This window comes from Leguminivora glycinivorella, chromosome 10 (genome assembly GCF_023078275.1).
Source record: "Leguminivora glycinivorella isolate SPB_JAAS2020 chromosome 10, LegGlyc_1.1, whole genome shotgun sequence".
Taxonomy (NCBI): Eukaryota; Metazoa; Arthropoda; class Insecta; order Lepidoptera; family Tortricidae; genus Leguminivora; species Leguminivora glycinivorella.
The window spans coordinates 8,424,355-8,438,200 of NC_062980.1; the positions used below are offsets into that span (position 1 = coordinate 8,424,355).

General features: G+C 38.8%; 1 protein-coding gene across 1 annotated transcript in view; it reads right to left on the reverse strand.

Annotated features, from left to right (window-relative positions):
- Positions 1–3,346: 3,346 nt before the first annotated feature.
- Positions 3,347–13,846, reverse strand: part of LOC125230187 (active breakpoint cluster region-related protein) — a 35,099-nt gene continuing 24,599 nt past the window's right edge. The window contains exons 14-21 of the mRNA XM_048135255.1: positions 12,455–12,664; positions 11,960–12,155; positions 11,256–11,449; positions 10,680–10,855; positions 10,091–10,230; positions 6,970–7,115; positions 6,717–6,841; positions 3,347–5,270 (exon numbers count right to left, since the gene is read on the reverse strand). Of these exons, the coding sequence (XP_047991212.1) occupies positions 5,036–5,270; positions 6,717–6,841; positions 6,970–7,115; positions 10,091–10,230; positions 10,680–10,855; positions 11,256–11,449; positions 11,960–12,155; positions 12,455–12,664 (1,422 nt within the window). The 3' untranslated portion in view covers positions 3,347–5,035. The remainder of the gene's footprint in view (positions 5,271–6,716; positions 6,842–6,969; positions 7,116–10,090; positions 10,231–10,679; positions 10,856–11,255; positions 11,450–11,959; positions 12,156–12,454; positions 12,665–13,846) is intronic.

A 13,846-nucleotide genomic window follows, 5' to 3' on the forward strand; every position in this document is an offset into this window, starting at 1 on the left:
CTCAGTTCTCACAAACTACCAACGAAAACAGTGAATATATTCATTTAACATATAATATTTATATACTAACATTTAGTAAAAAATAGGCCAACCTACCTCTATAAATATTAGATCACCTAGTGACGTATTAAATTTTTTACAAATAGTTTCTTATGCTCACTCAATCCACACACTTTTGAAAAGCCGAATTTTGATAAAAAACATAAGATTTAGACGGCTATTATATGTGTATAGTTTAGTAAAAGTGAAATGGGAATTTGTAAAATAAACCAACCACTAACGTGTCAGGTTTTTTTATAATAAATTTTTGTAAGTGCTCACTCAGTCCACACGTTTTGAGAAAGTTAAAAATGTAAATATCTTACGATTTGTAGCACCTAAGACACTCGAAAGTACTTCAACATTTAGTAAAAATTTTTACTAAATATCCACCATCTAATATTTTATATTCGTTGTCTGGTTTTAAAGATATTCAGACATAACTTTTCTCATACAAATGTATCAAGCAGGGTGACCACACTATGTCGGCTCCTGATTTTCCCCACCTTCCCATTGTCATATTGAGATTGGGGAGTTTCGTTCAATTTTGATAATAGTTTACCGGATTTGTAAGTGGGAGCGAGAAAAGAATAACTATTTCTCGCTCCCACTTACAAATCCGGTACGCTCATCTGTTAGCGCGATTAGATTACCAGGTTCTGGTTTCTTACTAGTGAAGTATTATATTCTTTGTTTCTTACCAATTATCATTCATGTCCTTTTTAATGCATGCATGTCGATATGGTTATTATCCTGACGTCGATAAAAATTACACAATACACATCATCACTAGGCCAAGAACATAACCTAAAAACAGTTTGCAGATGGATAATTAATATGGTATTAGTTTAATATTATCAAAATTAAACGAACGAAACTCCCCAATCTCAATATGACAATGGGAAGGTGGGGAAAATCAGGAGCCGACATAGTGTGGTCACCCTACTTGATACATTTGTATGAGAAAAGTTATGTCTGAATATCTTTAAAACTAGACAACGAATATAAAATATTAGATGGTGGATATTTAGTAAAAATTTTTACTAAATGTTGAAGTACTTTCGAGTGTCTTAGGTGCTACAAATCGTAAGATATTTACATTTTTAACTTTCTCAAAACGTGTGGACTGAGTGAGCACTTACAAAAATTTATTATAAAAAAACCTGACACGTTAGTGGTTCGTTTTGTATTTTACAAATTCCCATTTCACTTTTACTAAACTATACACATAATAGCGGTCTAAATCTTATGTTTTTCATCAAAATTCAGCTTTTCAAAAGTGTGTGGATTGAGTGAGCATAAGAAACTATTTGTAAAAAATTTAATACGTCACTAGGTGATCTAATATTTATAGAGGTAGGTTGGCCTATTTTTTACTAAATGTTAGTATATAAATATTATATGTTAAATGAATATATTCACTGTTTTCGTTGGTAGTTTGTGAGAACTGAGTGAGCACATGTTAATGGCTGTATCTTTTGATTTATCTTTTTACAAATTCAGAGATTCGTTTTACAATTGTTTTAGAACTTTTACTAAATGATCAGCATATTTTTTTTTATTTTCGGAAGGTGCTCACTCAATCCACACACACACAAATGCTTCACTAATAATTATTTTAAACAGTGTCAAAATATTGCTGTGCCAAATTTAATTAATAAAGCTTCCACAAAGACATCTTCAAATATAGCATAGCTGTGGAAAATACAAGTTCAACTATAAAATCTAGGGGATTGTAAAGTTGTTACTGATGTATTAAATAACATTTTAAGCATTACGTAAATCAAGCTGATAAATAATATTATGGCTTTCTAAAATGTTGCAGAAGTATCAATTGGCAAACTTTGGCAAAATTTGTTGGAATTCTATTAAATATTCCTTAATATGAAATCATGGCTGAAACCCAAGTATATTGTCTTTGGTGAAGAAAATAAAGAGTGTAAAAAGAAAAAAAGGTACAGTTTGGTCACCTAAATTACTAATATATTAATTATATCAACATAAATCATAAATGTCAATGGGATTAAACAAAAATATAACACAAATTTAAATTGGATTTAACCTCCCTCTAAGCTTTTATCAATTTTTGGTAATAATATTTACTTTTAAGTACATACTAGTCTAATTGTGAAATAAACACCTAATGCTATGTCTAAGCTAGCGAGCAAACCTCACCTAGTGCAAGTAAACTGATGCTGCTGCGAGGCAGACAGCCCCACAATACCAAAATTGAACATATTAAATAAAGACTAGCATTACAATGCTATAATTATTATAATAATCATTCGTCTCCGGCATTATTAACTCCAGACAGATCCATAAATACAAAAAAAAAAACACTTTAAAATAATTTAGTCTTTCACAAACCACATGTTTGTGCTGCAGTCATACAAAACTAAAACTTACTTTGATCAAAAGTATTTTAAGGAAGATAGAAAAAAAGAAAACAATTTATTCATATCAGTCTGCACCAATTTATATGCTAATCATTTATTACAATTAATTGGGCCCCACTTTCTAATACTCACTGAATCTTGATTTTTTTCGACCCAGTATTCAAAGTTCGAAATTAGTAAGCTAAATTTTCTGTAAATGATATTATGTTTACGTCTACACTCAGTCTGTTTTAATTCATGGAATGTCGCATAACACTTGTCATTTACATGATTTGGTTTTGAATATAATTACAAATACTGGTTAGAAATAATACAATTTAATTCTTATTAATAAACCGTAATAGCACTTATATCTGGCAGTGTATTTATTTATGGATTGTAATTTCATTTATTAGCCATATTTTAATCGTTTCTTTTTAATCTGCTTGTCACAATTACAGGCTAACTTGTGTATAAACTTGGCGATTACTTGGCCGGTATCTGTTTTAGATTAAATGTAAAATAAATAAAGGAAAACTTGCAATATAAAAATAAGGATGTATATCTAGATTCCTAAAGTTTTTTCTTCGATTTTTAGATCGCCTAATATTTTTTGGCATAATGATCATTTGGCCTAATTTAAATGTCCTAATATTGTTTCGCCTAACGCCGTTAAAACCCACTTTTATAGAAGCGATTCGGATTTGTGTGAGGTCACGGTTCTAAGGGTCCCCCCACATCTAGCGTCTCGCGAGCGTCGCGTCGGGCCAACTGTATGGAAAAAGACGTCACGTCGACGCGACGTCGACGCGGCGTCAGGCTTTGCCCATACAGTTGGCCCGACGCGACGCTCGCGAGACGCTAGATGTGGGGGGACCCTAACCTAACCTAAACCTACCTTTCTAACAGCGAATCGGTTCTGGGTAATGTCATTTTTGGGGCAAAATTTAAATTATGCCAAATGATCGTTAGGCCAAAAGAGCGTTAGGCATTTCATAATTCGGCCAAATGAGTTAGGCCAAGTGATTTTCGAACAAACGTCATTAGGAATGTAGAGGTAGTCCCAAAAATAACTGCCTCATTTAATAACATACTGTTCTAAGCAGAAAATATCATTTAGTCTCAAGAATAGCAGACATTATCATGAGCCCTCTTTTGATATTAACACAGATTTGTAACTATCATCCAATCAAACTTTTCCTTATTTATAATCCTACCTACATCCGCTTTAACAACAGAATTATTAAAAAGAGAAAACTAGTGTGAGCGGAAGCTGGTGGCTCCAATATAATTTGCTACGATATTTAGTTGGGCCACCAATTTGTGACCAAAGAAATGAATACTCAGAAAAATTGTAATTAGAAAAGTTCTTACGTTTAATCTTACCTCTATGCACGAACGCTAAGGCATTTTCATTTATATGATTGTAACCGTCGTTTGTATGTTTGGCTCGTTTGAGTTGACTATCTAACCTAAAGCCTATTCGTTAATAGGAAATAATTTAATACAGACAAGCGTTCGCGCGGAAGGACTTGGGAGTTATTTCTAGGTTCACTTAGAAGCTCGTTATCGTCACGCAGACGGAAAAGCATGTATGCAAATTAATTAAGCACTCTGCCGTGCATAATGTACTTATATATTATTTTGTCTGTAAGGTCTTTGTTTTAATCATGTCCATTACTTCGAATTGTGTCGATGTGATGATTTATATGTTTTTTTTAAACAAGGATATTGTTAAAAGAAGTCTGTCATTTAAATTTGAAACGAAATTCATATACCGATGATCGATATATGTATGTACGTATCTATATTTAGTATTTTATCGCTCTAGGTTATCATTGGTTCCAATCGCATGCGATAATGCAAATGGCATAAGTGTTATTATATTTAAGCAGAGCCATCGAATTTACAATATGCATCGAAATACGAGCGTCGCCCTGTAATCTCTCAGGGTGTTAAAACTAAGAAACACCCTCTGTTATCTGATAAATATCTTACGAAAAGATAGTGGCGCCAGGAATATTTCGCACTAAACGTTTTCCTCGCGTATGAAGCTTCAACATCCGGCCTCAAACTTTTAAAAATAGTATGTACAGGTCAATTCACAAGACCTAGCACAACTGGAAGGAATGAGTGAATAAAAATATGCATGTGTTCTTGACAGTTACGACTGTAAATCGATACAAGTGTCACTCATATAATCAAAGTTTTGGTAATTCCATTCGTGCCGCCAGCATTCGTGTACCGATCTGTATATCCGGACATGCTATCATTGTATAGACTGGTCAATAATAGAAACCCTAGAGTTTCATTTCATTTCATACTTTAAGTAGCAGTTCGCATAAAACATAGCGCGATTTGTGTTGCAAGATTGCACTGTTCAGTAGGACTAAGGCTGGTTTTAGTGTCACGCGGACGTCCGCGCCACTCAAAAACGCTCCCTGAACTTCATACATATTAGTTCGGTGCGGATCGCTCCGCGCGGACGTTCCGCGTGACACTAAAACCAGCCTAAGGGTTAGTGAGCACTAAGCGGCTAGCCGCGTGCGGTGGCGGTGGCGGTGGCGGCAGGCCGCATAGTTTCACACATTCGTACCCGCCGTGTAAGTATCGTGTGCGGGTCAGTTGGCGCGGTGGTGCTGGTGCTGGTGGTGCGAGAGCTGCGCGGCGAGCTGGCGCTGCTGCAGCAGGCAGTAGAGGATGCCGGCCTGCGCCATGGCGTCCACGGTGCCGGCCGCCAGCTGGTCGGCGCGCAGCTTGCCCGCCGCCGGCCCGCCCGGCCGCAGCAGCGTCGGCCCGAACACCGTCGCCAGGTTGTGCAGCGACATCTTGTTGTCCGCCTCGTGCTGGTTCACTCTGCGATACGATACATTTCTTAACTACGGTCGCGAGCTAATAATGGTAATGAGCTAAAAAAGCTATCTGTGGCCTATTTCACAACAGTGACAATTGTCGTCCGACAGTGACACTTCGCCGCTCATTGCACGTTTAAGAAAGAAATACTGACGCCGAGTAACAATGTTTCTTGTGTCGCTTAACTTCAAACTCGGGTAAATCAATTCTGCTTTAAGGTTGATAATGTAAGTATAAAAATCTGAAGAAGAATTTCAAACTTATAGCAGAATGGGAGTTTGAACTTAAGCGACAAACTTATCTACCCAAAAGTAGGCACAGAATTGTCAGTGTCAAGTGTAGGGTTGTAAATAGAAAAAAAAAAACAAATGTTTTTTTCAGAATTATGAAAAAAAAACATGAAAAAAAAACCGAGCACCATGGTTTTTTTTCTAAATATGGTTTTTTTTCAGATGAATAAATAATACGACAATAACAATCCCCGATGCTGCGTGTAGCGTGGAGAGGCGGTGGTGTTGCACACAGTAAATAGTGATAACTACCAACTACAGATTTCGTAAATGTTACTTTTATAAGACCAGAAATTAAAGTTATTTGATTAAATTCGTTTAATAGTTAACATTAAGTCTAAAAAACCGTATAAAAGTATTAACTACTTTGCAAATTTTGAGATTTCGTACTTTAGAAAAAAAAACATACTCCAGAAAAAAAACTGTTTTTTTTTCATGTTTTTTTTCAAGCCAGAAAAAAAACCGTTTTTTTGCAACCCTAGTCAAGTGTCAATTCGCATTTATTTACACTACTCACTCATGATTATCAGAATAGAACTAGTACTTCCCATAGACTCAGAGAGCTGAAATTTGGTACAGAGTTAGGGATTAATGGCCACATAAAGGGAAAACTATAAAAACTAGGATAATCGAAGACCTGGTGACCCTGATTAGAAAACACAAGAGCCCAACCAAACTATTAGAGATCGACATACCGCCTTTACAAAAAATATTCAACTTGGTTGGCCGCTTCATTTCATGCCCACGTTTCTACAAAAAGAGACTTGGCACGACTTTGTCTAGATTTCGTTACTTTTTAAAGATAAACAAGCAGCTCCATCGAGACTTGGCTAGTTTTTTACAGAATGTTTTTGGTTGGATCAGATATACCGTTACAGGCGACGAGAAGAATGGTTAATGCTTATTTCGCCTACATACCTAAACAAACGCAAAGAATGAAACTCTATCCGTAGTAGGTATGTACAGAGTTAAATTGACGCCTTCGCTTTCCGCCTACTTGAAGCCATATGGGTAGACGAATTCCGTCAAAAAACAATTTGAAATCTAAATCTACAACGTCAAAATTCCCTTAGAGCTCGTTGCTCCCTCTTAAGTGCCACGGACATGACTTCACACACACATTTTATAAGACATCAAGAAATTCAAGATAGACACTCACTTGACGAAATGGTTGAGCAGGAAATCGATGCAGTTCTTGTTAAGGTCGGGCAGCTGCGCGAAACATTTCATAAGAGCATGCCGCCGTGTATGCGCTGGACCGGAATCTACTGAAGTGCCCACACCCTGCAATACACGAACATTCATGATGTGATAAAGTTTCACTGCAACTTGTCTTGGGCAATAAATCTCGCATTTTATGATTAAATTTATATTTAATACTTTAGTTATATAAAGGGAATATAAAATCGCACCTGTGTTGCACTCCAAGCTTTCAGGAACTCTGGGTACAACGCATCAGTGAAGAGCGCTTCGGGCAGCTCTCGCAGATACAGCTTTAACACGCCCGTCACAGAGTGAATGTCCACTTCCTTCAGCAGCTGCTCGGCTTCGTACGCATCTGCGAATGCGACATTGAACATTAGAATAGCCTTTATTTCACTATCCCTTCATCCTGTGTTGCGTGCTAAACACTTACATCCAACTGTAACATTAAAAAGGGAATATTATTATAGGTAATGTTTTGACTTGTCAAAGCGGACTCCAGGCTCCCATGAGCCGTGCGATTGCCGGGATAACGCAAGGAGGATGATGTCGGTCAAAGTCATCATTGTCATCCATTAATTGTTACATGTTATGTGAGCTGTTGCAAAAGATTGACAGTCTGTTAGGTGATTATAGCATATTTACAATATACAATAAATAATTAAAGGGAAGAGTAAATTCTGGGCATGTACAGAATTTGTTAAGTGGCCGCCATTTTTAACGTTACTGTTAAACCTCTTTGTAATTATCTATCAAATGTACTCTTTGGTGTATCTTTATAAAAATATAAAGATGTCAGTCATTAAAGTCATGTTTTAAATAAACACGCATTTCTTTCTACAAATCTAATTTATTCTTAATAATAGAATAAACATGGCCCAAAACGAACCGGATAGTTAAAATAAATGAACAATAAAGTGGTGACATAGTGCACGTTAAGTATATTTACGTAATTTAGATACAATTTTCAAAATTCACATTGATCATGTCGACGGCCGAGAAACTTATCAGTCTTATTACTCTTCAACAAGACAGCTTAGAAACAACAGAAAAGGCACACGCAAATTTTAAAAAGTCGCCCAAGGAACGAATTACTTTTGGTTATGTACAGGGGCGACTGGAAACGTTGGAAAATAATTATAAGGAGTTTAAAACCATACATCAAAAGCTAGTTACGGCCGTTTCAAAGGAAGACAAAACCAAGGTATCCTATTTTACCGAAGACATATATGGAAAGTTTGAAGAACGTTACTACATGTACAAAGGCGAGTTAATGACAGTTTTGCTAAAGTTTAATGAAGAAACAAGAGAGAACAGAATTACTGAAACTAGCTCAGGCAATGTACAGGCATCGTCAAGCAATGATATTAAATTACCACGAATAACTATCCCGCCATTTAGCGGTGAGTACACGGAGTGGCAATCCTTCCACGATTTATTTACTACGTTAATACATAAAAATAACTCACTAGATGATGTACATCGTATGCATTACCTAAAGGTTAGTGTGCAGGGTGAAGCTGAAGTACTATTACGCCAATTTCCTATTACTAGTGACAACTACACACGAGCTTGGACTACTCTAAAGAAGCGTTTTGATAACAAGAGGTACATAGCAAACTGTCACTTCAAGAAGTTTTTTGGCCAAAAGGCGATCAGTCTAGAGTCAGCTACCGCTCTAAAACTTCTCTTAGATACATCTGTGGAATGCCTAAATGCACTTAAGAATCTTGGCTTCCCGACAACCCAATGAGATCCTATTGTCATACATGTCATTGTTTCGAAATTAGATCCTGAAACTCATAACTCATTAGAAAATAGGTTTAGAACTTTGGAAATGGTAGACTCAGTCAACAAGAATTACAAACAAACAAATCCCAAGACATTTCACGTGACATCTGGCGGTAGTAGCGGAGACATTCTATGCGCGTTTTGCAATGAAGAGCATCATATTTGTAACTGTAAACAATTTGCAGATCAGCCGGTGGATAAAAGGTATGCTTTTATTAAAATTAACAAGTTATGTTTCAACTGCCTTAGAACAAATCATGCAGTAAGGCGATGTAAACAAAATAAGTCGTGTCATTTGTGTAAAGGGCGACATAATTCATTGATACATCAGGGTAGACAACAAATAAACAAGAAACGTAAACATGGAAACAAGAAGGTGTTCATGAATTTAAAGGAATCGAATGTCAGATCTAGTACAGATGATCGTGAACAAGATATTCTATTGCCCACAGCGCTCGTTGATGTAGTGACGGAGAGTGGGCAAACACTGGTCTGCAGAGCGCTGATTCACCAAGGGTCCGAAGCTTCATTTGTCACAGCTCGGGTAGCCGAGTTGTTAAAGTTAAAGAAAGGAACAAATAGTAAAGATGTTCCTACTGTAAGCAAAGGTAACCTTCAAAAAGGACAACGTGGATTTACAAATCTCGTCGAGGTATGTACATGATTTTACTGTGAAGGTAAACGCTTATGTTATAAAGTCATTCAATAGCAACTTACCAGCTAAGAAGATCAATAATTATGACATACTACCTCAACTGGATGGCTTTGAGTTAGCTGACCCCACCTTCAACATTCCAAGTGGTATTGATATTCTTCTCGGCGTTGATGTTTTAGGCAAAATAATTGATTTTGGTTTTAAGAAAGGACAAGGTAATCTTGTCGCTCAACGCACACAATTAGGATGGATTTTAACAGATGACATACATACAATTTCAAACATAGGAAGAATGAAAGAAAATTTAATTACTGAGATCTCAACATCAAGACTTAGACCATGTCGCGCTAAGGTGAAAAACAAAGACGATATTCGGTGTCTAATATCAAATGGAACGTACTCGTGATGGGCAGTTAACTTTACAATATCACGGTGAGGTAGATATTCATTGTTATTATTTAACAGGTCGTTTGAATTGTTATTGTTAAGTATTTGTTTTTAGAAATCAATATTGAACAATTATATGAAATGTTATATTTTATTTCTTATTGTGCAAGAGATTTGTGGCATAAGTTGCTAACGTTGCTATTATGTTAATGTATTTATTTAGTTACTGTTTAGCCTATGTATTAAAATAAGTATTTTGGTGGGCGGTATGTTAAACCTCTTTGTAATTATCTATCAAATGTACTCTTTGGTGTATCTTTATAAAAATATAAAGATGTCAGTCATTAAAGTCATGTTTTAAATAAACACGCATTTCTTTCTACAAATCTAATTTATTCTTAATAATAGAATAAACAGTTACTTTTTCGATTGCGTTTAATGCAGTTGAAACATCTGCGAACATGGGTAGTAGTAGTGGTTAGAGTATGAATACTGACTGGTCTCGAAGCTCTTGCGCAGGCGCGCCAGGTCGGAGGCGCTGCCCGACACGCGGTACACGCCCACCTCCAGGATGCCGCGCCGCTCCACCTCGCGCACGCACGCGCTGATGATGAACGGGATGTTGCGCTTCTCACGCCTGGATAACACATTCCATAATTAAAATATGCTATAAGGGTTTATTGAAATGGTACGAGATGTCGCATGCGAGTTTTATTATAATGTGGCATTCGGTCGGTTGGCCGATTGCGGGTTCGCGCACCGTAAACGTGCTAGAGTTAAATTTGAATGAAAAAGTACGTGATCATGTCGTTTCCATACAATCCCTTCCAAACGAAACATTTAATTTAATAGGTAGTGGTTTTAAAGGCCCAAATCATGCGTAGCTATAAAATTTATTTAATTACCGCAATTAAAACAAAATCAAATTTAACGTAAAGATAGTATACATGCACGTTCAAATAGTTTTAAATCCGAGTGAATCTAAATTACCACATCTAGTATGGACTAAATCTAAATTTTTGATCAACAAAGCACGACGATACATCATCAGTCGATCGGTCACACTCGGATACGGCGTGTACATACTTGGCGACGTGCGTGATCTTGGCGCCGAAGAGCGCGCCGGGCTTGGCGGCGGGCACGCGGCGCGCCGAGCTCTCGGGCGGCAGCAGGCGCAGGCGCAGCGGCAGCGCGCCGCCGCCCAGCGCCACCGTGCGCGCCGCGCCGCCGCCCACTGCTTCCGTCGCCCAGGACCGAGACAACTACGGACGACATATTTCATTATTAAACCCGTTCCCCCGGTAACTTAGTGTGAGGCTCATCGGGCGTGCGGCGTGCGTGTCAAACGATTGAAGCTCATACGAATGTACGGGAACGCGGGGGAGCCCCGCCCCGCCCCGCTGCGCCCCTCCGAAACGAACGCTCCAAATGTCCACTCAGACCTTACATAGCGAATCGCCTACGTTACTTTATTTTACCTTTTCCTAAGATGAATTTGTTAACGAGGAATTTTATAATTTCATGGCGATGGCGGGACATGCGCGGATCGGGGGGGGTCATGGGGGACATTGATTCCAGCGAATTTCAAAAATAAAATTTAAATGCACTTGAGCCAATATAAACTCTTACACAAAGCAACGAGCACCAACTTCGATAACACACCTTAACAGTACACTTCCCGCGTAGCACGGGCCTCGCCGCATCTTCATACAGCAGCAGACGCAGGTTCTGACTCCCCTCCAGCTCTAGTGTGAAGGTCTCGTTCCACCGCGGCTGCGCCGTCCGGCAGACCAGCTTCGACTTCGCTTTTCGGAAGTAGTGCCCGTATGAGTCGACCTCCACTACTATGTAGTAATCTGAAACAAATGCATAGGGTTAGTATTTTGTATCCGTATCAAAATCGTAAGGTGACATAAGGAAAGTGTAAAAAAAATCAAAGTCCATGCGTCTACGAAGCGTTCAAAACGATAGTCCAACAACATGGATATTTCGATGGCGGAAGGTTCAGCCGACTTTGACGGCCCGACCACGACATTGGTCTAAGAGAGACAGCCGTGAACGACGGCCATACATTGGAACGAGACACAGCGATGGGTCTTTTCATTCGCACGTATGACTGCCGCTCACCGCTGTCGCGCTTACGGCCCAGCCACGACATTGGTGTAAGCGCGACAGCGGTGAGCGGCAGCCATACGTGCGAATGAAAAGTCCCATCGCTGTGTCTCGCTCCAATGTATAGCGGCCGCTCACCGCTGTCGCGCTTAGACCAATGTCGTGGCTGAGTCGTTAGAGCAATGTCGTGGCCGGGCCGTGAGAGTAGCAGCAGGTTGCTCAGGCTAGCGGCTCCAGCGTGCAGCATGACTCACCGGCCGAGGAGTCGAGCGGCGCGGTCATGCCGGTGATGTGCAGCTGCAGGTCGCCCAGCAGCAGCGAGTCGTCGCGCCCGCTGCGCAGCAGGTACGAGCCCATGTCCGTCTGCAGGTAGCTGCGGCATGCCGTCACCCACGCTTGCAGCTCCAGCATTGATACTGCCGCTGAGCCGCCTGGTGGTGCCGAAGATGCCTGTAACACAATCCCTCGTTATTACGAGTAAAATAAAACAAAATTCAGTCTCAGAAGGACACTGCACTATCACTATGTAACATCGATTTACCGGTGGTGTTTTAAAAATGGAATATATCATTGAAATTGTCACTTGGATATACTTATTTGTGCAGAGTAAAAAGGGCAAAATTTAGAAATTTCCACTCAGTTTCTACATAGTCAAATTACGCTGCACGGATGTTTTCACGTAGCAGCAGATTCTAAGCCACCAGCATAACTGTCCTATTCTCTCAGGCTCAGTCATAAATAAAATGTACCTGTAGTGCATGTATAGAGTCGATCCACTGCGTGCGCTCATACTCTGAGCTCAGGAAGAATATATGGTGCCGTTGCAACGCGGAAGCGCCGGGTGCTCGCGCTCCAATTCGTAGAACAAGGTTAGGTGACGCCAGTACTAGCTGCCCTTCTAGCTCTGCAAGCTTCTTGCGCTGCTTTTCCGCCGTGCCGCGACTGCCTAATCGGATTTTCTGTAACAACAAACATGGACATGTAGACAAAAATAAAAATGTTCAAGACAAGCTAAGTTCAGGCGAAAATTATCGGCGGACTCGAATGTACATCCTGAAAAATTTAAATAACAAGCCGAAAACCATGTACAACAAAATCGTTGGGTCAAGGTCTTTAGCTTAAATGAAGTTATAATGAGGAAACACTCTCAAAGATATAATAGCACCTTACTTGGCCGTAATATATAATATTTCAATTTCACAAGGCACCTTTCCAGATCTTATGAAATGTAGCAAAGTCATACCGCTTTTTAAATCGGGTGATTCGAGTGATATAACCAATTTCCGTCCCATATCAATACTTCCTGTACTAAGTAAAGTCTTTGAGAAGCTAATGTTAAATGATCTACTGGGACACTTCAACAGACATAGATTACTTACAAGCAAACAGTTCGGTTTCACAAGGGGCCGTTCCACGACCGATGCTGCTTCGGTACTCATTAAACATATATATAATTTTTGGGAAAATTCTTGTGATGCAATTGGCATATTTTGTGATCTTTCAAAAGCCTTTGATTGTGTGGATCATGGAACGCTCATTTTGAAATTAGAACACTATGGTTTGTCTATAAATGCCCTAAACTTTATGTCTTCTTACCTTAGCAATAGAACACAAACAGTAGTTGTTAACAAAACTCGCTCTAGCGGGACTGTAGTCCAATTAGGAGTGCCACAAGGCTCAATTTTAGGTCCATTCCTGTTTTTGGTTTATATAAATGATTTGCCATGTATAGTGAAAAACTTTTGTGAAATAGTACTTTTTGCTGATGATACATCACTGCTTTTTAATGTTGACCGAAAATCTACGGATTACAATGTAATTAATAGCACGTTAGCTGATGTACTGCAGTGGTTTACTGTCAACAATTTACTTCTTAATTCTAAGAAAACCAAATGTATTCGATTTTCTCTGCCGAATGTTAAACCAATCGATACAAAAATACTTTTGAATGATGAATGCTTAGAGATGGTAGATACAACACTGTTTCTTGGTTTAACATTGGACAAAAATCTACAATGGAGTCCTCATATAAAGAAACTAGCAAGCAAATTAAGTTCAGCCGCATACGCCGTTAGGAGAATCAGGCAACTGACTAATGTTGAGACAGCTCGCCTAGTGTATCATAGTTATTTTCACAGTGT